At 42.2% G+C, this 25,375-nt stretch overlaps 2 protein-coding genes across 2 annotated transcripts; both read right to left on the bottom strand.

The window, feature by feature from the left end:
• Positions 1–1,758: 1,758 nt before the first annotated feature.
• LOC115137478 (uncharacterized) lies at positions 1,759–19,798 on the bottom strand. Its single transcript, XM_029673791.2, has 7 exons — positions 19,303–19,798; positions 18,766–18,884; positions 11,733–11,915; positions 9,018–9,167; positions 8,621–8,732; positions 8,285–8,397; positions 1,759–6,543 (listed from the first exon to the last, which is right to left on the bottom strand). Exons 1-7 carry the CDS (start codon positions 19,583–19,585, stop codon positions 5,608–5,610), a joined length of 1,896 nt encoding a protein of 631 aa, XP_029529651.2. The 5' UTR covers positions 19,586–19,798; the 3' UTR covers positions 1,759–5,607.
• Positions 9,568–11,726, bottom strand: LOC135574059 (gastrula zinc finger protein XlCGF8.2DB-like). The gene has a single exon (XM_065024891.1). It carries the CDS (start codon positions 11,496–11,498, stop codon positions 10,665–10,667), a length of 834 nt encoding a protein of 277 aa, XP_064880963.1. The 5' UTR covers positions 11,499–11,726; the 3' UTR covers positions 9,568–10,664.
• Positions 19,799–25,375: the final 5,577 nt, after the last annotated feature.

Raw genomic sequence — 25,375 nt, 5'->3', positions numbered from 1 at the left:
ACTGTGCTACTGTGCTGCTATTCGGGGCTAGCTGGCTAGCTAGCAGTGTTGATTTACGTTACGTTGCGTTAAAAGAACGACAATAGCTGGCTAGCTAACCTAGGAAATCGCTCAAGACTACACAATTATCTTTGATACAAAGACGGCTATGTAGCTAGCTATGTAGCTAGCTACGATCAAACAAATCAAGCCGTTGTACTGTAATGAAATGAAAAATGTGATACTACCTGTGGAGCGAAGCGAAATGCGACCGGATTGTTGAGTGCGGAAGTTCTGTTACGTTAAGGACGACGAATAGCTGGCTAGCTAACCTCGGTAAATTAAGATAATCACTCTAAAACTACAAACTCTAAACTACACAATTATCTTGGATACGAAGACAGCAAAGACAACTATGTAGCTAGCTAACACTACACTAATCAAGTCGTTCAGTTGAGTGAAAGTTGTGCTGCTAATCGGTAGACGGTGGACTAGCTAACGGTAGACGTTAGCTAGCTAGCTAGCTGCAGGGCGGTGTAGACTGCGTTAGGACGACGAAATACGATAATTACGCAATTATCTATGATACAAAGACGGCTATGTAGCTAGCTAAGAAGAAAAATTGCTAAGATTAGACAAATCAAACCGTTGTACTATAATGAAATGTAATGAAATGTACTACTACCTGCGGACCGAGTGCAGATGCGACCGCTCGCTCCAACCCACAGACAACTGTGCCATACAGATTGCAAAATAGTTGGGAAGAGATTTTTGATGTACAGATTCCATGGTATAGGGTGTATGAGTTTATACATAAAACACAAGATTCAAGACTTCATGCTTTTCAGCTTAAATTATTATATATAATTCTTGCCACCAACAAAATTGAGGTATTTTGGGCATAAAATCATCGAAGCTCTGCAAATTTTGTTGTGAGGATGCAGAATCAATAGACTATTTATTTTGGTATTGCCCTCAGGTAGCCTGTTTCTGGTCTCAGGTTCAGGAATGTCTGAAAATGCATAGCATTGATCTAAAATTGACCCTAGAAATAGTACTGTTAGGAGATCTGGAGAGACCGGGCCAGTCAATTACTAATATACCAATACTCTTAGTAAAAGTATTTATCTTCAACTCGCCATCTGAGGATTCTATTAGATTAGATTAAAATGGTACGTTAAACATCACAGCATAGTTGAAAGATATATGTTGCGTAGAAATCCGAAGAGGGTGGCCAGCAGAGATAGGTGGGATGGGCTGAGGGAAGCTGAGGGTCGAGATCTGTCAACGTGCTCTTGAGCAGGGCATTTACCCTAGATGCTTCTGTGTGTCGATCTGAATGGGAGTCTGTTGGATGACTGGTATGGTGTAGTTATTGAGCGGCTTCACTGCAAGTACATTGTAGGTTTCGGGATATTCAATAATAATTTTAAAGAAGTAAAAAAAAAAAAAGGATTTGCCAGTAGATTGTCGACTTGATTCTTGATGATCAGTCCAATCAAAGCTACTGTAGATAACGTGATTTGACATCATTTTATCTGTGGCCAATGACCTTGAGCCTTCTTGGATGGGCACTTCTAATGTAAGTCTATGGCAGCACCCATAGGGCTAAAGTTTTCGAGCTCTACCCTTAGACTTGGCGGTGACTTAGTGTCCCCATGAGTGACAGAACACTGAGCCAATCACGGCGCAATGCTCCGTATTTTCTGCTGGCTTGCCCCACCACCACACTGAAACACTTGCATTTTGGAGCTCCCTTACTTGAGAACACAAAGGGTCCATGTTTGTATGCGGCTTTATTGACTCAATTCTATATGTTTTTTTTACATTGTTTGCAAACTGATATGTGACCGGTATTAATTCCAAAATAACATGTAAAACAGGCAAGCCCCCCCAATGAATGAACAAATTTAGCTTAGTCTTTGTTTGACACCAGTGTGAAATAAAACACCATTCCATACCAGACTTGTACTCTTGGCTTGCACTATAATTTAGGCGCAGAATTCCTACTAGCATAAGCAGGTGATTTGGTAAGCTGCTAACTCCTTCAAATAAACAATAGAAACAATGTGACCAGTAGAAGGGGTGTTAATTAACTGACTGGCATACCTGTAAATGACCTACATTCCTCAAATGATGATGAGCAGGCTGCAGACTTTACATTTAAATCAGCCCAAGGCCAGCCTCGCGTCAAAACATGCATCAGGTCAAGTGTTTTGGCTGACAACAATTTTTTTTTTTTTTTGAGGTAGTACCCAAGTACGCCGTTGCTGCTATAGGTTAGTATAACCCCAATTATAACCCCAATTAACCGTTATCACGGCGGTTAAGGGATCTAGTGAATAGACTGGACCCTGCTTTTATGGGCATTGCTTTTCCTGTACAGTGCAATTTGTTTGTGAAATACAACAGAAATACATGAATACTTTTCTTAAACTCTACATTTCAAAATGGCACCCTTAAACAATAGCACCAGTAAATTAACAATCATACCACCCCAAAAATATTTATTTTTCTATATTGTCATTGTAAATTTTTTACCAGTAGGCTATTATGTTCTTTACATGAATTCACTTAAGCTCCAACCATTTTTCAATGTGCTCGACTTTATAGGATTTTTAGAATCTTAATTAAAGTAGTAATTATCTTTAGTTAAGATTATCCCCTATGTAGTAAACCATTTTATGCACTATGCAAAGCTGTAGTTGGTGACGCTCAGCAGTCTTGAAAAAATGGGAAAAAGTACTTCCGGGTCACGGAAATTCTGAAAATTATAAAATAAAAGTCCCCCACGTAATAGTAGAAGTGTAATTACCTTTTATTTATTCATGATATATGAAACATGATTGTCTAAACATTAATGATCCATATTTTTCATATTTAAGTGACATTTGCATTAAATGTTGGTTTCAAAATACCGTCAAATAAATCCCCCCTGATACAATATATTGTAAAATACATATGGGCTTATAGAGAGAACTATTCGAGGTGCCGATGTAAAAGAGGGTTGGGATTACTCAGTAGGGTCTGTAGAATATATATACGGTGTTATTTAATGGTGGACTCTGGTCTAAATACTCAGCAACACTTTCTACTCCATCCACTCCATAGCCCCCAATGCAAGAGTAGAATGTGTTGCTGACTATTTAGACCAGAGACCTCCATTAAATAGCACCATATATACACTCAGTGTACATGACATGACTGGGTGTATATGACATAGAATGACCAGGTGAAAGCTATGATCCCTTGCTGATGTCACTTCTTAAATCCATTTCAATCAGTGTAGATGAAGGAGAGGAGACGGGTAAAAATATATATTTTTAAGCTTTGAGAAAATGTAGACATGGATTGTGTATGTGTGCCATTCAGAGGGTGAATGGGCAAGACAAAATATTGAAGTACTTTTGAACAGGGTATGGTAGTAGGTGCCAGTTTCCCATGTATATCAAGAATAGCGCACCACCCAAAGGACATTCAGCCAACTTAACACAACTGTTAGAAGCCTTGGAGTCAACATAGGCCAGCATCCCTGTGGAACACTTTTGACACCTTGTAGATTCCATTGAAACTGTTCTGAAGGCAAAAGGGGGAGGGTGCAACTCAACATTAGGAAGGTGTTCTTAATGTTTTGTACACTCAGTGTAGATTCTAAAGACCCTACTCTGTACTGGTGGCCATTTCCAGTGGTGGAAAAATTACAGTAAATTACCTCAAATAATTGCTGAGACGGTTGGCTTAGGTCGAAGGAAGCAAAGGAAACTAAGGCCAATTTTAATTAAGCAATAGTGCCCGAGGGGTGTGGTATATGGTCAATATACCATGACTAATTCTGTGTTCATAACTAAGTGGAAGGTGGGAATTTACCAGTTGTGAAGTCGTAAATACCAGTTGGATGCATTCACGTGCTTTGAACTCGTTGAGAAAGGCAGATTAGCTAATGGCCAACAAGCTGTGTAAACTATAAAGTACATAAAGTATGGCTTGTAAACAAATTATAGTGTTGAAAACCCATATTAATAGATTGCTTTTTATAAATAATGTTTTGCATTTACCATTTACCTGTTGCATTTACCAGCCCAGAATGCTATTACCGAGGTAATTTCCTTAGTAGATGTCAGAGGTCAGCATGTGGGGGAAGTGGGAAGTCATGCTGATAGACTAGTAATTACCAGTAGTTACCAGCTCAAATTGATTTTCTCCAGTCGTATGTGGTAAATTCCCACTTGGTTACGAACGCAACATAAGGGCTGTTCTTAAGCACGATACAATGAGGAGTGCTGTGGTATATTGGCCATATACCACAAACTTCCAAGGTGTCTTATTGCTATTATAAACTGGTTACCAACGTAATTAGAGCAGTAAAAAATGTTTTGACATAACTGTGGTATGTGGTGTGATCCCACGACTGTCAGCTAATCAGCATTCAGGGCTCGAACCACCCAGTTTATAATACTATATAACAACCAAGTAAGTAAAAAGTCAACATATATCTATATAGATATACATATCTATCTGTGTGTGGACACTCCTTCAAATTATCATCTATTTCAGCCACACCCGTTGCTGACAGGTGTATAAAATCGAGCATACAGCCATGCGATCTCCATACACAAACATTGGCAGTAGAATGGCCTTACTGAAGAACTCAGTGACTTTCAACGAGGCACCGTCATAGGATGCCACCTTTCCAACAAGTCAGTTCATCAAATATCTGCCCTGCTAGTAGCCCCGGTCAACTCTAAGTGCAGTTATTGTGAAATGGAGACGTCTAGGCGCAACATGGCTCAGCCGCGAAGTGGTAGGCCACACAAGCTCACAGAACGGGACCGCTGAGTGCTGAAGCGCGTAAAAATCATCTGTCCTGAGTTGCAACACTCACTACCGAGTTCCAAACTGCCTCTGGAAGGCCCTTTCCTGTTTCAGCATGACAATGCCCCCGTGGACCAAGCGAGGTCCACACAGAAATGGTTTGTCGAAGAACTTGACTGACCCGCACAGAGCCCTCGCCTCAACCATATCGAACACCTTTGGGATGAATTGGAACGCAAACTGCGAGTCAGCCCTAATCGCCCAACATCAGTGCTCAACCTCACTAATGGTCTTGCGGTTGAATGGAAGCAAGACCCTGCAGCAATGTTCCAACATCTAGTGGAAAGCCTTCCCAGAAGAGTGGAGGCTGTTATAACAGCAAAGGGGGGGGATCAACTCTATATTAATGCCCATGATTTTGGAATGAGATGTTTGACAAGCATACTTTTGGTCATGTAGTATATCAAAAGGACAACATGGTTCAAAATGTATTAACAGATTTGATCACATTGTTTCAGTACATAAAGGAACAGGTACCACCTGATTATACCCAATAACATTAGGAGGTGTTATAAATATATTATAAAAAAGAGGGCATCGAATATAGACAAAACCAAATTCAGAGGGGCGATATAGTTACACTTCAATAAAATGACTGTTTTGGCTATGCCTGCACACCAAACAACAAGTCTATCATCAGAGATGGTGAGCATACTCAGATGCTCAACTGAGACACTTCACATGATAATTATAATTCAGTATGCCAGCTTAAGAATAGTTCCCAGATATCCTCTGTTTACATCTCAAGCCACACTGCTACGATTTCTCCCCTTTGTGGACACTCCTATGTCTGATCAGGTTAGTCAGGAAGGAGAAGCTCTTGTAACATAGTTTGCACTTGAAGGGCCTCTCATTTGTGTGAACTGTCTGGTGCCTCTTCACATAGTTTGCCTCAGCGAAGCGCTTCCCACATGTGGGGCAGGCGTATGGCTTGTCGGCGTCCGACCTAATGCTCGGTCTCACGCGTTGTGACTCAATGACACCAGAGGAGGTAGAAGCAGGAGCAACCACCCTCAAGTGGTTAGTATTTGAGCTCCCTCCTTGACCTCTAGCCATTGTTTGGGTGTTGTTGGGATTGTGTGCTGTGTTATAGGCTAGGTAACTATCGTGGTGAATGCCAATCCTGACCCTGTCTGTATTGGTGGGGAAACCATGAGGTAGATGAGGAAGGCTAGACCCAGGCCCAGGCTTTCTATGAACCCAGTCACCAGGCATTAGACGAGACCCTGAAGGAGAAGACAGACTTCCTGTTAGACTCCCACCAGATGGGTCTCCCACCACTCTCTGTGAAGGCTGAAGCCCAGGGTGACCTGCTCTGTTTATCATGGATACTGTGGTGTTTGTATCATAGGAACAGGAGGGTCTATCAGCCCCAGGCCCTGCTTCATCCCTGCACTGAGAATGTGAAGAGAAGGGTCTGGGCTGCAGACTGGATCCCTGACTGGAGCCTCTGTCTCTCTGATGACCACCAGGACTGAGGTTGTTCAGTCCACCTGTCCACTGGTTGTGTTCTGTGTGGTGGTGGAGTCTCTGTCCCTCGTGGTTGGGTCCTGGTTCCGACTCGGGAAGGAAGAGCGACGGCTCCTGATCCAGGGTTCTGATCCGGGGCCAGGGTTTGTGACCAGCCGCTTCAGAGGTCCAGTCTCTCCCTCTAGCAACACCGGATATCAGCAGGTCCTCATGGACTGCAGACTGTAAACACACGTTGAACAGAAAAGCTTTATATAAGAAACTCTTTGCTGTACACACAGAAACATGGCTTTATAAAATGTTAACCACAGTCAAACACATCTCTAACACTGTGATTCAAGTACCTAACAATATGGAGCCATTGGAGTGTATTATAAAAACCTTTCCATGTGTTGATTCAAGAATTAAATATGTTTTGGTTCGACTGAGAAGGATGATACAATGATACAAAAATAACAAGGGGGTCAGCAGTCATTTTTGTATTTCATTTCAATAAAATGGTTATACACTCACAACCTGAAGTAAGGTACTTTTATTGCACAAAACGATATGTGACAAGTACAATACCTTTTCTCACTATGGTAACACTTTACCCTTTCGGTAAATCTGGTACCCCCAATTTGAAAAAATGTATTTTAGAATACTTTGGAGAAGGTTCAACATTACACACAGCTTCACTAGTTTATGTGAAAACATGAATTAAGGCACAATCATTTCATCATTATTACCACAGGGTAACCTAGTGGTTCGAGCGTTGGACTAGTAACCGGAAGGTTGCAAGTTCAAACCCCCGAGCTGACAAGGTACAAATCTGTCGCTCTGCCCCTGAACAGGCAGTTAACCCACTGTTCCTAGGCCTTCATTGAAAATAAGAATTTGTTCTTAACTGACTTGCCTGGTTAAATAAAGGTAAAATAAAACAAAAAAAAACACCAGTATCAAACTACAAGACATATTTGTCACTTCATCAGTGAAGCATTTTTACAGACACCAACAATCACCATATCATCTACTCTGCCTCATCATACTCATTCTTTCCTCAGTTCACCTCATCCAGTTCCCTACTACATCCAAAACCAACAGAATGAACTACAAACTAAGTAATACTAATACTACATTACATGTCACTACACTCTATACATGGGCCCTGTGCATTTTCTACTGGTATATCCTGAGGTAGCTCCTCTCTGAGAATCTCTTCTTGCAGTGCAAACAGGCGTACAGGCTCTCTCCTGTGTGGACCTTCATGTTCATCTTCAGCTGGTCCTGGCACGAGAACCTCTTTTCACACTGGGGTCAGCTGTAGGATTTCTCCCCTGTGTGGACCCTCTGGTGCCTCTTCAGGTGGTGCTGGTGGGAGAACCTCTTCTCACACTGGTGGCGGCCAAAATGTTTCTCCTCTGTGTGCATCCTCTGATGGATCTCTATCTGTTTGAGGTAATTGAAGGCTTTCCCACAGAATGAACACGGGAAGTGCTTCTCTTTGCCACCGGATCTACTGATAGCGTTACTACTGCTGTCATTTGTCAATGGGATTGTGTAGTCATTTACTGTTGAGGCACTGACATTGTGTGAGGTCTTGTTTAACATTAGGATGGTGCGAGGATGAAGGCCAGGGAGGGTCTGTTTTTGCAGGGTCCATGTTCCAGGTGTTAGATCCTATAGAAGGCAGGCTGAAGGAAGCACCTGTTTGAGGGTTAACCTGAGGCGCCATTAGTCGCTCTGAATCACAACTATAGGAGCAGGATGGAGCATCGCTAGCCGAGTCTGTGTCTATTCTCTTCAGCCGCATACGGACACCTCCGTTTCCCCGTGGACCGAATCTACACCTTTCCCTGGTCACAGCCAGCCTGTTGTCATGGAGACTAAGTTCAGTTGTTTTGTGTTCGACTGTTTGTTTCAGTTTGTGGTTAACAGTGTTGTTCCCCAGCCCATAGTTGAGGAAGATGTCCCATCCACTGACCTCCACTATGTCACCTCTGGTCCTGGCCTGCTCAGTGATGTTGCCCTTGGCTGCACTGGTCTGGGAATCCAAAATGGCCACCCAGTCTCCTCTATTAGCCTCCAGCCAACCACCTGCAGGAAGAGGTTACAAAATAGACTTTACAAACATCAAAACTCTACCTATGAATTTTTGTCAATTACGTGGTGAAGTTCATACATTATAATGTGTTTTTGTATGTAAATATAAGTTGTATTGATTTCATTTTGTGAATGAAGAAATGATAATAACCAGGTGCATCACTATTCCCATTAAAGATCTATTACTGTATGTAGGCTATATGTATTTCTCCTTTACCTTGCTCCCCCATCTTTAGTCCACTCAGCAGATCAATGCTGTCTGGTTCATCCTCAATTGTCTCCTCTTTGACTATCAGCAGATCAGGCTTCCCATCCTCCATGTCTACTGACTAAGAGATACAGAGTGAGAGGATGTTTGATCAAGAAATCTGATATGAGAACCCTGCTATGGAGCATCTTCTGGTTAGGCAATGAGGGATTACTATGAGTACTATGCAAACATGTTGGTTGATTTTATACTATGCAAACGTGCTGATCGAATATCTTTCCATATAGTCTTATTCATTATGATTTAAAAAGCAATCCTGATCCTAGATCAGCACTCCAACTCTGAGTGGCTTTGTGGATACGGGCCCTGAACTAAAACCATTCAGACAGTAGTTCAGTGGGCTCACCTCAGTGAGACTGTATGTGGTCCTGTGCTGCTCAGCTGGTTCCTCTGTGGGTTCAGGAGAAGGTGTAGTCTGGTTGTCCTCCATGACCATGGTCCCCTCAGGGTTTCCCAGACCCTCCTCCTTCACCAGCAGCACCTCTGGACCCTCCTCCTGGAAGAGACAAGTGATACAGATTACACAGACATACACTCCCTCAGGTAAGTACACACAGATAATAAACACACTTTCAACATGGAGTGTTTACCCATCCCCACTATGTTTGAGTCCTATAATGTAGTTACAGAATGACTTCAACGTTGTTAAACCCATCATAGTGGGCATAAATATGTTGTAGTTCAAATTTGTCCGTTAAGAAAAGTCAAAAGTCATCATCAGTCAAACCCGACTAAACTATTTTGACATGTACAGTAGGTGTTTGTTAGTAAATATACCTACACATACCCACACACTAAGTGTATATAGGTTATAAAGTGCTGTTGGGTGTATGCAGAACAGGGTGAGATCAGATGTGATGTATACTAAAGAGAGTCTCAATGAAAGTCTTAGAATGAAAAGTCCCATTTTGTGTTTATTAAACATCCATATGAAAATCCCACATACATGTATGTCTCAACAATAACCTGCATGAACTTGATAAACTGCATACATTTTCTCATTAAAAGTGTCTTGGGAAAAAAAAAAAAGTAGCTGAACGGAAGTAATGAAACAGGCATTTGTGAACATCATTTAGGCAGTACAATACAAACACAATATGTAAGAGACAAATATAAAACGCACCATGCAACTATTTCAACGATTTCACTGAGTTACAGTTCATTTAAGGAAATCAGTCAATTGAAATACATTTATTAGGCCCTAATCTATGGATTTCAAATGAATGGCCTGTCTCAGACGATCCCGCAGGTGAATTAGACGGATGTGGAGGTCCTGGGCTGGTGTGGTTACACATGGTCTGCAGGTTGTGAGGCCAGTTGTACTGCCAAATTCTCTAAAACGACGTTCGAGACAGCTTATGGTAGAGAAATGAACATTCAATTCTCTGGCAACAGCTCGGGTGGACATTCCTGCAGTCAGCATGCCAATTGCATGCTACCTCAACGTGGGACATCTGTGGCATTGTGTTGTGTGACAAAACTGCACAGATTAGTGGCCTTTTATTGTCCCCAGCACAAGGTGCACACGTGTAATGATCATGCTGTTTAATCAGCTTCTTGATATGCCACACCTGCCAAGTTGATGGATTATCTTGGCAAAGGAGAAATGCCCACTAACAGGGAAGTAAACAAATGTGTGCACAAAATTTCAGCTCATAAAACATAAACCAACACGTTGCGTTTATATTTTTGTTCAGTATATATGCCTTGTATCACACAATGTCTGGATGCAATATTTTACCCAGGAATATTCAACACTGAAATCTGTTACTCTCATTATTCCAAATGCATCTGTGGATATTTTCTGCTGACAACAATGACAATTCATCTCTGTCTTTACTGCAGGGTTTGAACTAAATGTCAAAAGCTAAAGCTATTGAGTGGGATGGTTGCTTTCCATTTTATGAGTGGAAAGGTTTTTCTGCTGGTGCATCCTGAGGAAGCTCCTCTCTGAGAACCTCTTTCCACAATGAGTACAGGCAAACAGCCTCTCTCACGTGTGGACCTTTAGGTGCATCTTCAGCTGGTGTTGGCGGGAGAACCTCTTCTCACACTGGGGGCAGCTGTATGATTTCTCCCCTGTGTGGACCCTCTGGTGCCTCTTCAGGTTGCCAGCCTGGGCGAAGCGCATATGACAGTGGGTACAGCTGAATAATTTCTCCCCTGTGTGGACCCTCTGGTGCCTCTTCAGGCTGCCAGCCTCAGCGAAGTGCATGTGACACTGGGTACAGCTGAAGGGCTTCTCTCCTGTGTGAACCCTCTGGTGGATCTTTAGGTTGCCAGCCTGGGCAAAGTGCATGTGACACTGGGTACAGCTGAAGGGTTTCTTCCCTGTGTGGACCCTCTGGTGGATCTCCAAATTCTGGGGGCAGTTGAAGCCTTTGTTACAGAACATGCAGAGGAACAGTTTATCTTTACTATTGCCTGATGTTGCTCCCCCTCCCTGAGTCTGGGCTCTAGCCTCGTCATTTGAGTTCAATACCTGATCTAAAAGAACATCAGAAGATGCCATTGACGTTGACACCGAGTCGCGATCCCAGAACCTGTGTAAAGGGGAGTGGGTCACAAAATTTGTATTTGTCTCTAAGCATCCCCTGTAATCCAAGAAATCTCTGCCCTGGGAGTGTCCATCTCCTAGGTGACGATCTGCATTCAATGTGGGAGGAGCGTCGCCCTCCACTTTCACAATCACCTCATCCACCACTATAACCTCCCCTTTCTTATCTAGGCACCCTTCAGAGTATACACTACTACTGTACCGGTTCCAGTCCCCTCTAGACAGATCAGTCTGGGTCTCTAAACCAAAGGGCATGTTGCCAGGGTCCATCTCTGTAGCGTAAGAACAAGACGGATCATCACCGCCAGTTTCTGACGAGTCACCATCACCATCTCCATGGGAATGAACCACCCTCTGCCTTTGGTGAAATACCGGTAAGTATTCCGAGGCAGGAGGACAGACCAGTCTCTCTGGGTCTGATCTGTGGTCAGATCCTGTGTGTAAGAGCCTCTGTGTTACAGTTAAAGTCTCTGACTTGATGATGGCGTTTGGAGTTCCACTGACCTCCGTGATGCTGGGTTGAGTCTTGGCCTGGGGCGTGGCGGCAGTTGCGATGTCCTCCTTGGCTACAGGGGGCGCCACTCCAGCCGTTGCTTCAGTCTGGATGTCTCTACTGTGCCGTGGGTCCTCCTCTCCTTCTGTCCTCTCATGCTTGACCCTAGGACCTGGAGCCTCTGCATCTGCTGACTAACACAAAAAGAGAGGAGGTTACTGAATTCAATAACAATGTCGTAGGGAAGTCTCACAAGTTGGGTTGTTGCGGTGACCGTATTACTGCCACACCAGCGGTCACAAGTCACAAAGGCAGTCAAATAGGCTTCTCCAAGCTCTGATGCTGCTGATGGTCATTAGTAGCCTACTAAACTTGCTAACTGCCTGGTACTCAGCACTCTATTGTTCCTCTAATCACTCTGACATCAATGCAAATGTAATCAAAAATGTAATCAAATACTTCATGAGAACCCATGAGCTCATGTTGTGCAACATTTCCATAAGCTATGAAATTGTGCGAAATAAAACAGAGTGATGGCCTCTATTAAAAAGAGGAGGATCCCATCAGCTTTCTATAGGCTAGGCCTACAATATGTATTTATCAACTTTCCTAATATTAGGCACATTGCCTATCTTTACAGCAGCCTACCTTGCTAGCATGAAAATTAACCAAGGGAAAAGCTCTATTTAAGTGCATAGATGACATGTATTTTTTCAGCTGCCCCTGTTTCGAGACAGGTGCATGATAATAGTCCATTCTAAATCAAAACAAATTTCACACATACAGTGCCTTCAGAAAGTATTCAGACCCCTTGACATTTTCCACATTTTGTTAGGTTACAAGACTTATTCTAAAATTGATTAAATAGTTTCCCCCCTCATCAATCTATACACAACAGACCCATAATGACAAATCAAAAACAGGTTTAGATTTTGTAATTTAAAAAAAAAATATCACATTTACATATGTATTCAGACCCTTTACTCTGTACTTTGTTGAAGCACCTTTAGCATCGATTACTGCCTCAAGTCTTCTTGGGTATGAAGCTACAAGCTTGGCACACCTGTATTTGAGTCTCTCCCATTCTTCTCTGCAGATCCTCTTAAGCTCTGTCAGGTTGGATGGGGAGCGTTGCTGGACAGCTATTTTCAGGTCTCTCCAGAGATGTTTGATCGGGTTCAAGTCCGGGCTCTGGCTTGGCCACTCAAGGATATTCAGAAACTTGTCCCGAAGTCACTCCTGTGTTGTCTTGGTTGTGTGCTTAAGGTTGTTGTCCTGTTGGAAGGTGAAACTTTGCCCCAGTCTGAGGTCCTGAGCGCTCTGTAGCAGGTTTTCATTAAGGATCTCTGTACTTTGCTCCGTTCATCTTTGCCTTGATCCTGACTAGTCTCTCAGTCCCTGGCGCTGAAACACACCCCATTCTTCACCATAGGGATGGTGCCCGCTTTCTTCCAGATGTGACGCTTGGCATTCAGGCCAAAGAGTTCAATCTTGGTTTCATTTGATCAGAAAATCTTGTTTCTCATGGTCTGCGAGTTTTTAGATGCCTTTTGGCAAACTCCAAGCGGGCTGTGAAGAAATACCCTAACATTTATTCAACATTTTAAGCTAAACGTTCTGATCTGTTGCATCAGCCACATAATGTAAAAGTTTTTTTATGCTAATGGTTGTATTAATTTGGGATCTATCGTATCCCACAACTGTCCCAGACTATGTTTGGAATATTTATTTCTCGCACAGAATAGAATAGGTCAACGTTTGTACTATGGGTGATAGTAGATTGACATAGGCTAGTGCTTTTGCTGTTCGTTTGGCCTATTTATCTTGTTGGCTGACGAAAAGTAAATGTGGACAGTTCTTCCAAAATCTTTAACATGCACCTCGGAATTGGATAAGAACAACACAGTTGCGTCCCCGATGTGTGGGTCTTCATTTGTAGTCTGTGACAAAGATACGATCACGTGATGGAGAGCCATGTGAGTGAGAGGTGCTGCGGAGTGAGGCGAAGGGCACAACGCAGCACTTCGGGCCAAGGGGACAACGACCTCAAAATATATGGATTTTTTTAGGGTGCATTACGGGCACACAAAGGGGATGCCGCCGGGAAATTCCAGGCATTATCAAATTGTGAATGAGAGACTGAAAGTGTGTAATGCACAAAAAACTAAGCAGAGCTCATGCCTTTCAAGTGACTTAAAAAAAAAATATCAATAGTCACATCATGAAGCCTTACAATGTATTAAAAATCAAAACATATAGCCCAATGCTTGTAGAACAACTAAAGTTACATTAATAACTCTAAATTAAGCATATAGGAGTACCTATTTATTTGTTAACGTCAATCGCTGTGAGAGTGACAGTTATTTGCTTGACAATCACCCGCTGGCGACATTTCTCCACTCACAAGCTCCAGTACTCACAAGCTCCAGTATGCAGATAAATAAGGATGTACTTGTAAGCAAAATTAATAGCTGTCGACATGGAGCAGCTGCACCCCCACTTTCAAAATAGGGGTGCAAACGGATGTTTTTGCACACCCACTTTTTTACCAGAAAATTATCATGAGCCATTAGGTAATTTGTCATTTTCAATGATTAGTAATGTTTTGAGCTAGTCTGTATTAAAATAGATACACTATACAGTGCCTTGCGAAAGTATTCGGCCCCCTTGAACTTTGCGACCTTTTGCCACATTTCAGGCTTCAAACATAAAGATATAAAACTGTATTTTTTTTGTGAAGAATCAACAACAAGTGGGACACAATCATGAAGTGGAACGACATTTATTGGATATTTCAAACTTTTGTAACAAATCAAAAACGGAAAAATTGGGCGTGCAAAATTATTCAGCCCCCTTAAGTTAATACTTTGTAGCGCCACCTTTTGCTGCGATTACAGCTGTAAGTCGCTTGGGGTATGTCTCTATCAGTTTTGCACATCGAGAGACTGAATTTTTTTCCCATTCCTCCTTGCAAAACAGCTCGAGCTCAGTGAGGTTGGATGGAGAGCATTTGTGAACAGCAGTTTTCAGTTCTTTCCACAGATTCTGGACTTTGACTTGGCCATTCTAACACCTGGATATGTTTATTTTTGAACCATTCCATTGTAGATTTTGCTTTATGTTTTGGATCATTGTCTTGTTGGAAGACAAATCTCCGTCCCAGTCTCAGGTCTTTTGCAGACTCCATCAGGTTTTCTTCCAGAATGGTCCTGTATTTGGCTCCATCCATCTTCCCATCAATTTTAACCATCTTCCCTGTCCCTGCTGAAGAAAAGCAGGCCCAAACCATGATGCTGCCACCACCATGTTTGACAGTGGGGATGGTGTGTGTTCAGGGTGATGAGCTGTGTTGCATTGTTGCCAAAAAAGTTCAATTTTGGTTTCATCTGACCAGAGCACCTTCTTCCACATGTTCGGTGTGTCTCCCAGGTGGCTTGTGGCAAACTTTAAACGACACTTTTTATGGATATCTTTAAGAAATGGCTTTCTTCTTGCCACTCTTCCATAAAGGCCAGATTTGTGCAATATACGACTGATTGTTGTCCTATGGACAGAGTCTCCCACCTCAGCTGTAGATCTCTGCAGTTCATCCAGAGTGATCATGGGCCTCTTGGCTGCATCTCTGATCAGTCTTCTCCTTGTATGAGCTGAACGTTTAGAGGGACGGCCAGGTCTTGGTAGATTTGCAGTGGTCTGATACTCCTTCCATTTCAATATTATCGCTTGCACAGTGCTTCTTGGGATGTTTAAAGCTTGGGAAATCTTTTTGTATCCAAAACCGGCTTTAAACTTCTTCACAACAGTATCTCGGACCTGCCTGGTGTGTTCCTTGTTCTTCATGATGCTCTCTGCGCTTTTAACGGACCTCTGAGACTATCACAGTGCAGGTGCATTTATACGGAGACTTGATTACACACAGGTGGATTGTATTTATCATCATTAGTCATTTAGGTCAACATTGGATCATTCAGAGATCCTCACTGAACTTCTGGAGAGAGTTTGCTGCACTGAAAGTAAAGGGGCTGAATAATTTTGCACGCCCAATTTTTCAGTTTTTGATTTGTTAAAAAAGTTTGAAATATCCAATAAATGTCGTTCCACTTCATGATTGTGTCCCACTTGTTGTTGATTCTTCACAAAAAAATACAGTTTTATATCTTTATGTTTGAAGCCTGAAATGTGGCAAAAGGTCGCAAAGTTCAAGGGGGCCGAATACTTTCGCAAGGCACTGTATATACAACAGTACATGGACACCCCTTCAAATTAGTAGATTCGGATAGTTCAGCCACACCCGCTGCTGACAGGTGTATAGAATTGAGCACACAGTCATGCAATCTCAATAGACAAACATTGGCAGTGGAATGGCCTTACTGAAGAGCTCTGTGACCTTCAACGTGACACCGTCATAGGATGCCCCCTTTCCCACAAGTCAGTTTGTCAAATTTCTGCCCTGCTGCCCTAGTCAACTGTGAATCCTGATATTGTGACATGGAAATGTCTAGGAGCAACAACTGCTCAGCCGCGAAGTGGTAGGCCACACAAGCTCACAGAACAGGACCGCAGAGTGCTGAAGCTCGTAGCGCATAAAAATCATCTGTCCTCGGTTCCAACACTCACTACTGAGTTCCAAACTGCCTCTGGATGCAACGTGAGCACAATAACTGTTTGTCAGGAGCTTAATGAAATGGGTTTCCATGGCCGAGCAGCTGCACACAAGCCTAAGATCCCCATGCACAATGCCAAGCGTCGGCTGGAGTGGTGTAAAGCTCGCTGCCATTGGACTCTGGAGCAGTGGAAACTCGTTCTCTGGAGTGATGAATCATGCTTCACCATCTGGTGGATGAATCTGTTTGGCGGATGCCAGGAGAACGGTGGAGGAGGAATAAAGGGGTGGGGCTGTTTTTCATGGTTCGGGCTAGGCCCCTTAGTTCCAGTGAAGGGAAATCTTAACCCTACCGCATACAATGACATTCTAGATGATTCTGTGCCTCCAGCTTTGTGGCAACAATTTGGAAAATGCCCTTTCCTGTTTCAGCAGGACAATACCCCCGTGCACAAAGTGAGGTCCATACAGAAATGGTTTGTTGAGATCTGTGTGGAAGAACTTGACTGGCCTGCAGAGAGCCCTAACCTCAACCCCATCTAACACATTTAGGATTAATTACAACGCCAACTGCGAGCCAGGCCTAATCGTCAAACATCAGTGTCTGATTCTACTAATAATCATGGCTGAATGGAAGCAAGTCACCGTAGCAGTGTTCCAACATCTAGTGGAAAGCCTTCCCAGAAGAGAGGAGGCTGTTATAGAAGCAAAGGGGGGGACCAACTCCATATTAATGCCCATGATTTCGGAATGAGATGTTCGACAAGCAGGTGTCCACATAACTTTGGTCATGTAGTTCATGTCCATGTTAAATATGATATAATAGCTAACAGATTGCATTTTGCACCCCCGCCTCCCGTCGCCTCAAGATGAATTGTTTTGACCACTAAAGTTTTGCTTCTCCGGCGTGACACGGTTTTGGTTCAGTGCAGTTAGAAAGCACAAGTTGCACCACTGGTGTTTAACATGAAAAGGTACCTGAAATATAAATGTTTTATCTATTTTGTTGTGTTGTTAGAGTACAAAGAACCTAGAACCAAAACGCAATAACATTATGTATGCAGTCCTGTTCTTAGTTGCCAATGACTGGAACTAATTGAAAACAATCGCTGAAGCTGGAGACTTATATTTCCCTCACTAACTTTAAACATCAGCTATCTGAGCAGCTAACCGATCGCTGCAGCTGTACTTAACCCATCTATAAATAGCCCACCTAATCTACCTACCTCATCCCCATATTGTTTTTATTTACTTTTCTGCTCTTTTGCACACCAGTATTTCTACTTGCACATCATCATCTGCTCATTTATCACTCCAGTGTTAATTTGCTAAACTGTAATTACTTCGCTACTATGGCCTATTTATTGCCTTACCTCACACCATTTGCACACACTGTATATAGACTTTATTTTTCTTCTATTGTGTTATTGACTGTACACTTGCTTATTCCATGTGTAACTCTGTGTTGTTTGTGTCGAACTGCGTTGCTTTATCTAGGCCTACATAATGACAAAATATGCAGGCTGTATATGAGTACATTTCTTTTCGTATGAAGTAGCATTTATGAAAGAACAGGTTGGAGACCCTTGCTCTGGGTCAAACTGTTGAAATATGACCCATATTACCGGAGCTACATTTTTCTTTCTATTGCAGATTCAGGGCCGCAATTTATGGACATATAGCTGACCAAATAAAAAAACAAACATTTAATGACAAATTAATAATACGTTTGGAATATCATTTTTTTATGTGAAAATAATTAATGACCAAATGTAAACGCAAAACTCTAGTTTGCATTTTCAAGTTGACAGTTCTTGTTCAATGCCCTACCAGATAACACTGCCATATTGAGAAAGAACATTGTTAAAAGATCACAGTTAACATATGTAATTGTACTACATTATTGTGATCGCATTATTTGTGACAAAAAGAAGATGACAACTTAATGTGCATTTGAACAATATTTTTTATTAACCTGTAAATCTTTTTTGAGTAAAACATTATTATTCCTCCCATTTTCGATTTCATTATCAGTTTGGCCTGTCAATCGATCGCTGTGGCTGGGATTGTCAGGGGAGGAGCAGAACATGTGAGAGTCACTGGCTTGTTAGGGTTTCAGACCTGTCAATGAATTATTAGGGGTGGGATTTTCAGGGAAGGGTGAATATTAGTACTCTAGTAATTAAAACACATTTTCAATTTAATTTATAGTGGGAAAACCTAAGACAAATTGTTGTGTTCTGTTCATAAATATGGTTTCCCCTGTTAAACAGAGTAGAATTGCAGGAAAATTGTTTTTGGGAGAGGTCCCCCAGACCCGAAAGCTTTTGCACCCCCTCTTTCAGAAAAAGTCAGGCGCCCATGGCTGACAGGAGCCTTTCTGAAATAAACGGGCCACATTTGATGATCTGTAATTTTTTATGTCACACTATGACACTAACCTCTATCACGATAACCTGCTGGATTAAGGTTCCACTCCCCTCATCTATAGCTAAGGGTTGGTTCTCTCTCCAAGATGGCTTCACAAAGCTCCTGTGGCCTCCAGTGAGATGTCCTTCACCTGAGAGTGATTGAGGAAAAAGGGGTGGTTAAATTAGGTACTGTCAATGCTCAACGTTATATTGCACACTAGCTATAATTGGGAAGAATGTAAGGAAACACCTCAACTTTTTGATACACTATTCATTCATTGATTGATTTACTATGTTCCATGCATCACATTATCTTGAGTATAACAATAGGAAATTCAGTAAATCAAGAATCTTGTTAGATTATATTGTGTCTTTGTGCAAGAATAATTCGTTCTTAATTGACCTGCCTGGTAAAATGAAGGTCAAATAAAACAATTGTTTAAGATAGACAAGTAATCAGCGGAAGTGACCAAAAACTGACCAAGACCCGATTCTGGGTAATGCATCTGAACACGTGGTGAGGGTAACACGGCAACAGCCCCCGCACTCTACAAAATCTAAATGTACCTCTTGCCATTCCTCTGTATCGGTCGAGGATCTTGACACTACTGGGACGACTGGCGAGGACGCGCTCTCGCATTGTCCTCTCTGCGCGCTCCCGTGCCACCTTGAGTTCCACGAGCTGTAGTTTCCTCCTCAATCCCCTGTTTTCTTTCTGGCTTTGAGTTATTTCCAAACGAAACACTGCATAGTCGTCGTCTACGAGTTTACAGATCTCTGCAACGGCTGAATTCGCTAGCACCTCCATGATGGAGGCAATTTGAGTGTGAAAAACCATACAGTTAGCCATTATTAGCAGTTACTAGCTAGCTTTACTTAAATAACATCTATCAACCAAGTCGAAAGCGAATTAAACACTATCTGGGGTAAGTATGTGATGCTGTGCAGTTACATTAGTCATATGAGTTCCAGGGGGTTAATAAACGTCTAAATAAAAACGCTAACGTGGAAACTGTTCTTGGTCACAGGTCGCTTCCGTTTACACTGAAGAGAAAGGATATTATTGGTTGGCGTCATGGCTCAAAGGGTGTGGTTAAATAAATAAAAATATGCGTGTTGTAATTTGAAATACGCTACTGCTTAAAATGGTAATTATGTTAAAAAGCATATTTGGTGTGTTGGAATGGTGTGGGCATATACCGGTCGTTAAACATATGTACACGAGTAGCTCATCCTCTATAAGGAAATAGCAAGCATTATTTTAAACCTTTGAGATAAAGGTTTAAGTTGGGGTTTTGAAGTGCTTCTCCAATTTATGCTTTAGCCACAAATATAACTATTATGGATGTGCACGGTTATTCGAATATCCATAGTATGCGAATAGTTGTGCGAGTACAATTTTTTTTTGCAAGAAAAAATACATGAATTAAAACATCTGACAATCATTTGAAACGATGAATTTAATAAAACAAACTTTTTAATGTAGTTATGACCTGCGCCACGCAAAGACTAGTAGCCTTCACATGTGTAGCTTTATGTTGGAGTGGGCTACAACCAGCAACCAACAGGTAAGGCAGTTGTTTACAGAATGGGGTTGAAGAGAGTGCCTCAATAAGCCAACCTAGCTTAGCTTCTCTAGGATACTCCAGTGAAGACTGGCACTGTTATGTGGGATGATACATACCATTGTGGCTGTAACAAGTTAGCTAGTTTTGGCTGCAGCCAAGCTGTCTTGGCTATTGTTACTGCATCTCTCTCTATTAAATTTAAGGGCTTTATTGGTATGGGAAACATATGTTAACATTGCCAAAGCAAGTGAAGTGGATCATATACAAAAGTTAAATAAACAATAACAATTAACAGTGGACATTACACTCACAGAAGTTCCAAAATATTAAAGACAATTCAAATGTCATTGTCTATATACAGTGTTGTAACAATGTGCAACTAGTTAAAGTAAAAAAGGGGTTAATTAACATAAATATGGGTTGTATTTACAATGGTGTTTGTTGTACACTGGTTGCCCTTTTCTTGTGCCAACAGGTCACAAATCTTGCTCCTGTGATGGCACACTGTGATATTTCACCCAGTAGATATGGGAGTTTATCAAAATTGGGTTTGTTTTCAAATTCTTTGTGGGTCTGTGCAATCTGAGGGAAATATGTGTCTAATATGGTCATACATTTGGCAGGAGGTTAGGAAGAGTGCAACTGTCATCAAGACAAAAGGTGGCTACTTTGAAGCATCTCAAATATAACATGTATTTTGATTTAACACTTTTTTTGGTTACATGATTCCATATGTGTTATTTAATAGTTTTGTCTTAACTATTATTGTAGAAAATAGTAAAAATAAAACTCTTGAATGAGGTGTTCTACAACGGTATTCTATCGCTTGCTCTTATTTATTTTTATATATATATATTACTGCTCAAAAAAATAAAGGGAACACTAAAATAACACATCCTAGATCTGAATGAATGAAATATTCTTATTAAATACTTTTTTCTTTACATAGTTGAATGTGCTGACAACAAAATTACACAAATTATCAATGGAAATCAAATGTATCAACCCATGGAGGTCTGGATTTGAGTCACACTCAAAATTAAAGTGGAAAACCACACTACAGGCTGATCCAACTTTAATGTCCTTAAAACAAGTCAAAATGAGGCTCAGTAATGTGTGTGGCCTCCACGTGCCTGTACGACCTCCCTACAACACCTGGGCATGCTTCTGATGAGGTGGCGGATGGTGTCCTGAGGGATCTCCTCCCAGACCTGGACTAAAGCATCCGCCAACTCCTGGACAGTCTGTGGTGCAACGTGGCGTTGGTGGATGGAGCGAGACATGATGTCCCAGATGTGCTCAATTGGATTCAGGTCTGGGGAACGGGCGGGCAAGTCCATAGCATCAATGCCTTCCTCTTGCAGGAACTGCTGACACACCCCAGCCACATGAGGTCTAGCATTGTCTTGCATTAGGAGGAACCCAGGGCCAACCGCACCAGCATATGGTCTCACAAGGGGTCTGAGGATCTCATCTCGGTACCTAATAGCAGTCAGTCTACCTCTGGCGAGCACATGGAGGGCTGTGCGGCCCCCCAAAGAAATGCCACCCCACACCATGACTGACCCACCGCCAAACCGGTCATGCTGGAGGATGTTGCAGGCAGCAGAACGTTCTCCACGGCGTCTCCAGACTCTGTCACGTTTGTCACGTGCTCAGTGTGAACCTGCTTTCATCTGTGAAGAGCACAGGGCGCAAGTGGCGAATTTGCCAATCTTGGTCTTCTCTGGCAAATGCCAAACGTCCTGCACGGTGTTGGGCTGTAAGCACAACCCCCACCTGTGGACATCGGGCCCTCATACCACCCTCATGGAGTCTGTTTCTGACCGTTTGAGCAGACACATGCACATTTGTGGCCTGCTGGAGGTCATTTTGCAGGGCTCTGGGAATGCTCCTCCTGGTCCTCCTTGCACAAAGGTGGAGGTAGCGGTCCTGCTGCTGGGTTATTGCCCTCCTACGGCCTCCTCCACGTCTCCTGATGTACTGGCCTGTCTCCTGGTAGCTCCTCCATGCTCTGGACACTACGCTGACAGACACAGCAAACCTTCTTGCCACAGCTCGCATTGATGTGCCATCCTGGATGAGCTGCCCTACCTGAGCCACTTGTGTGGGTTGTAGACTCCATCTCATGCTACCACTAGACTGAAAGCCCCGCCAGCATTCAAAAGTGACCAAAACATCAGACCGGAAGCATAGGAACTGAGAAGTGGTCTGTGGTCACCACCTGCAGAACCACTCCTTTATTGGGGGTGTCTTTCTAATTGCCTATAATTTCCACCTGTTGTCTATTCCATTTGCACAACAGCATGTGAAATGTATTGTCAATCAGTGTTGCTTCCTAAGTGGACAGTTTGATTTCACAGAAGTGTGATTGACTTGGAGTTACATTGTGTTTAAGTGTTCCCTTTATTTTTTTGAGCAGTGTGTGTGTATATATATATATATAGAAAATGAGCTTTTCTTTCAAAAACAAGGACATTTCTAAGTGACCCCAAACTTTTGAAAGGTTGTGTATATATTCGGGAGCAGTGTAAAGGTGAGTTGACATTCCCCCTTTCTCTTTTATACTGGATATTTTTCCAGCTCCTGTGAAAAGTTTGGATGCGCGTAAAACCCCCCTTCGTTTTTATAATATTATATGCCCAAGGGGAGCAATTATGGTGCCTGTAACTATTTAAAACAAGTTCCTGTTTTGTCTTATAAAAATTTGATTTGAATTATTCGCTGACTTTTCAGGTCCTGGCCAATCAAAAACAGCACATGTAGAAATGACCTGAATTGCGTGCTGCAGTTGCACACTTCTACAATTTATCTTATTAAAATCTAACATTAACCACTGCTAACTTTAAATTAAGACCAAAAAGCAAAACAAGAAAAATTAATGAATGTTTACGACATGGCCATTTTGACTTTGTGGCTGTGGTAACTATTGACAAACGGGGTCATAGTTTCAACACACGTACAACTTTATTCATAAAAACCCATCCCTTTTGCGCCACCACCGGCTACTGCGCCCATAATTCGGGTTGTAAAAATAGCTCTGTTTCTGATACACAATCTTACTGCCAGCACTAAGATTTACCATTGCATTAGGTCTGTAAAAAATGAAACCCTGAATCTCAGTATCAGTATATTTCATGCTGAGAACAGACTTCTTTTCCCCTGAAAGAACATTGTTAGCAAGAATAAAGTATAAAATAATGAATTACTTTATTCCATTTATATCAATTTGGTAAGGTAATATTCAATTGTCTTTGTTCTAGCATAGGTTTGCTGTCTCTATAAAAACAGGAATTTACACGACTGTTTCAAATGACAAGTTAATGAGGGGTAGGTGGTTAATTACCCTCTTAAACTCTTACTACAAGACACTTCACATGATAACTATACTATGTCAGCTAAAGAATGGTTCCCAGATCTCCCCTGCGCACATCTCAAGCCACACTGCTACGATTTCTCCCCATTGTGGACACTCCTATGTCTGATAAGGTTACTCAGGAAGGAGAAGCTCTTGTAACATAGTTTACACTTGGAAGGGCCTCTCATTGGTGTGAACGGTCTAGTGCTTCTTCACATAGTCCGATTCAGTAAAGAGCTTTCCATACGTGGGGCAGGCGTACGGCTTGTCGGCGTCGGAACTAATGCTCGGCCTCCCACGTTGTAACCCAATGACACCAGAGGAGGGAGAAGCAGGAGCCACCCCCCTAAGGTGGTTAGTCTTTGAGCTCCCTCTAGCCATTGTTTGGGTGTTGTTGGGATTGTATGATAGGAACGCCCATACTGACCCTCTGTATTGGTGGGGTAACCATGAGGTAACTGAGGAAGGCTAGAACCAGGTCCAGGCCGTCTATGAACCCAGTCAACAGGCATTAGACAATACTCTGAAGGAAAATACATATTTGCTGACTACCACCGTGGGGGGTCTCACACCACTCTCTGTGAAGTTTGAAGCCCAGGGCGACCTGCTCTATTCATCATGGATACTGTGGTGTTTATCATAGGAACAGAATGGTCTATCTCCATCAGCCCCAAGCCCTGCACTGAGACTGAAGCCTCTGTCCACTGGTTGTGTTCCGTGTGGTGGTGGAGTTGTAGGGCAGCTCAGCCACGAAGTGACAATTCTTATCAACTGCATGCAAGAATTTCCTCTGTGTTGATCTCACCAACCCCCATTGTCTCACCTCTGTGAAGCAGAGGTTACATCCTGTAGGTCTGATATCTGATTGGAGGTTCAATTTACAGTAATACTATTGGTCAACAACTTCATTTTTGAATCCAAACAACTCAGAAGCTTATAAAAGGGTCTTAGAACAATGAATCTTTCTCTTATGTTCCTGAATTGCTGTGGTGAGATACCTATACTAGTGCGTTCTCTCTGACCATGCTTAGAATAATGACTTGTAATGCTTGTTGATGCTTTGTTACTTAAGCTTTATGCCTTGTAGGTGAATCCATTCAAGTGAAGTAATACTTGAATTTAGAACTCCATTCTCATGACCATTCCTTGAGCTTAGTCAGCTAAAGGCATAATACTTGATTGCACATGGTGAACATTTTAATAGGCTAAATTATTTAGTTTTATTACGAGTCGCATGTGAGGTATTTATCATAAATACTCTATATACACGTCAAATATTACTGCCCACTACACAGTCTCTGTCCATCGTGGTTCAGTCCCAGTTACGACCCGGGAAGGTACGGCTCCTGATCCAGGGTCCTGATCTGGGGCCAGGGTTTGTGACCAGCTGCTTCAGAGGTCCAGTCTCTCCTACCAGCAACACCGGATATCAGCAGGTTCTCATTCACTGCAGACTGTAAACACAAATTGTACAGAAGAACATAAAGGTTTATATAATAAACTTGACTAGACACAGAAACATGATATTATAAAATGTCAAGCCCATCTCTAACACTGTGATTCAGGTACCTAACACTATGGAGCCATCTGAGTTTTATTTATTTTTTTAAACAATCCATATGTGTTGATTGAAGAATTAAGTATAATGTTTTGGTTAGACTCATTAGGAAAACCCAGTCATGCAATGATAGAAAAAAAAACAAGTCAGTCAGCA

This window comes from Oncorhynchus nerka, linkage group LG11 (genome assembly GCF_034236695.1).
Source record: "Oncorhynchus nerka isolate Pitt River linkage group LG11, Oner_Uvic_2.0, whole genome shotgun sequence".
Classification (NCBI taxonomy): domain Eukaryota; kingdom Metazoa; phylum Chordata; class Actinopteri; order Salmoniformes; family Salmonidae; genus Oncorhynchus; species Oncorhynchus nerka.
Note: the sequence above shows the minus strand (reverse complement) of the source record. Positions and strands in the feature narration are given on the sequence as shown.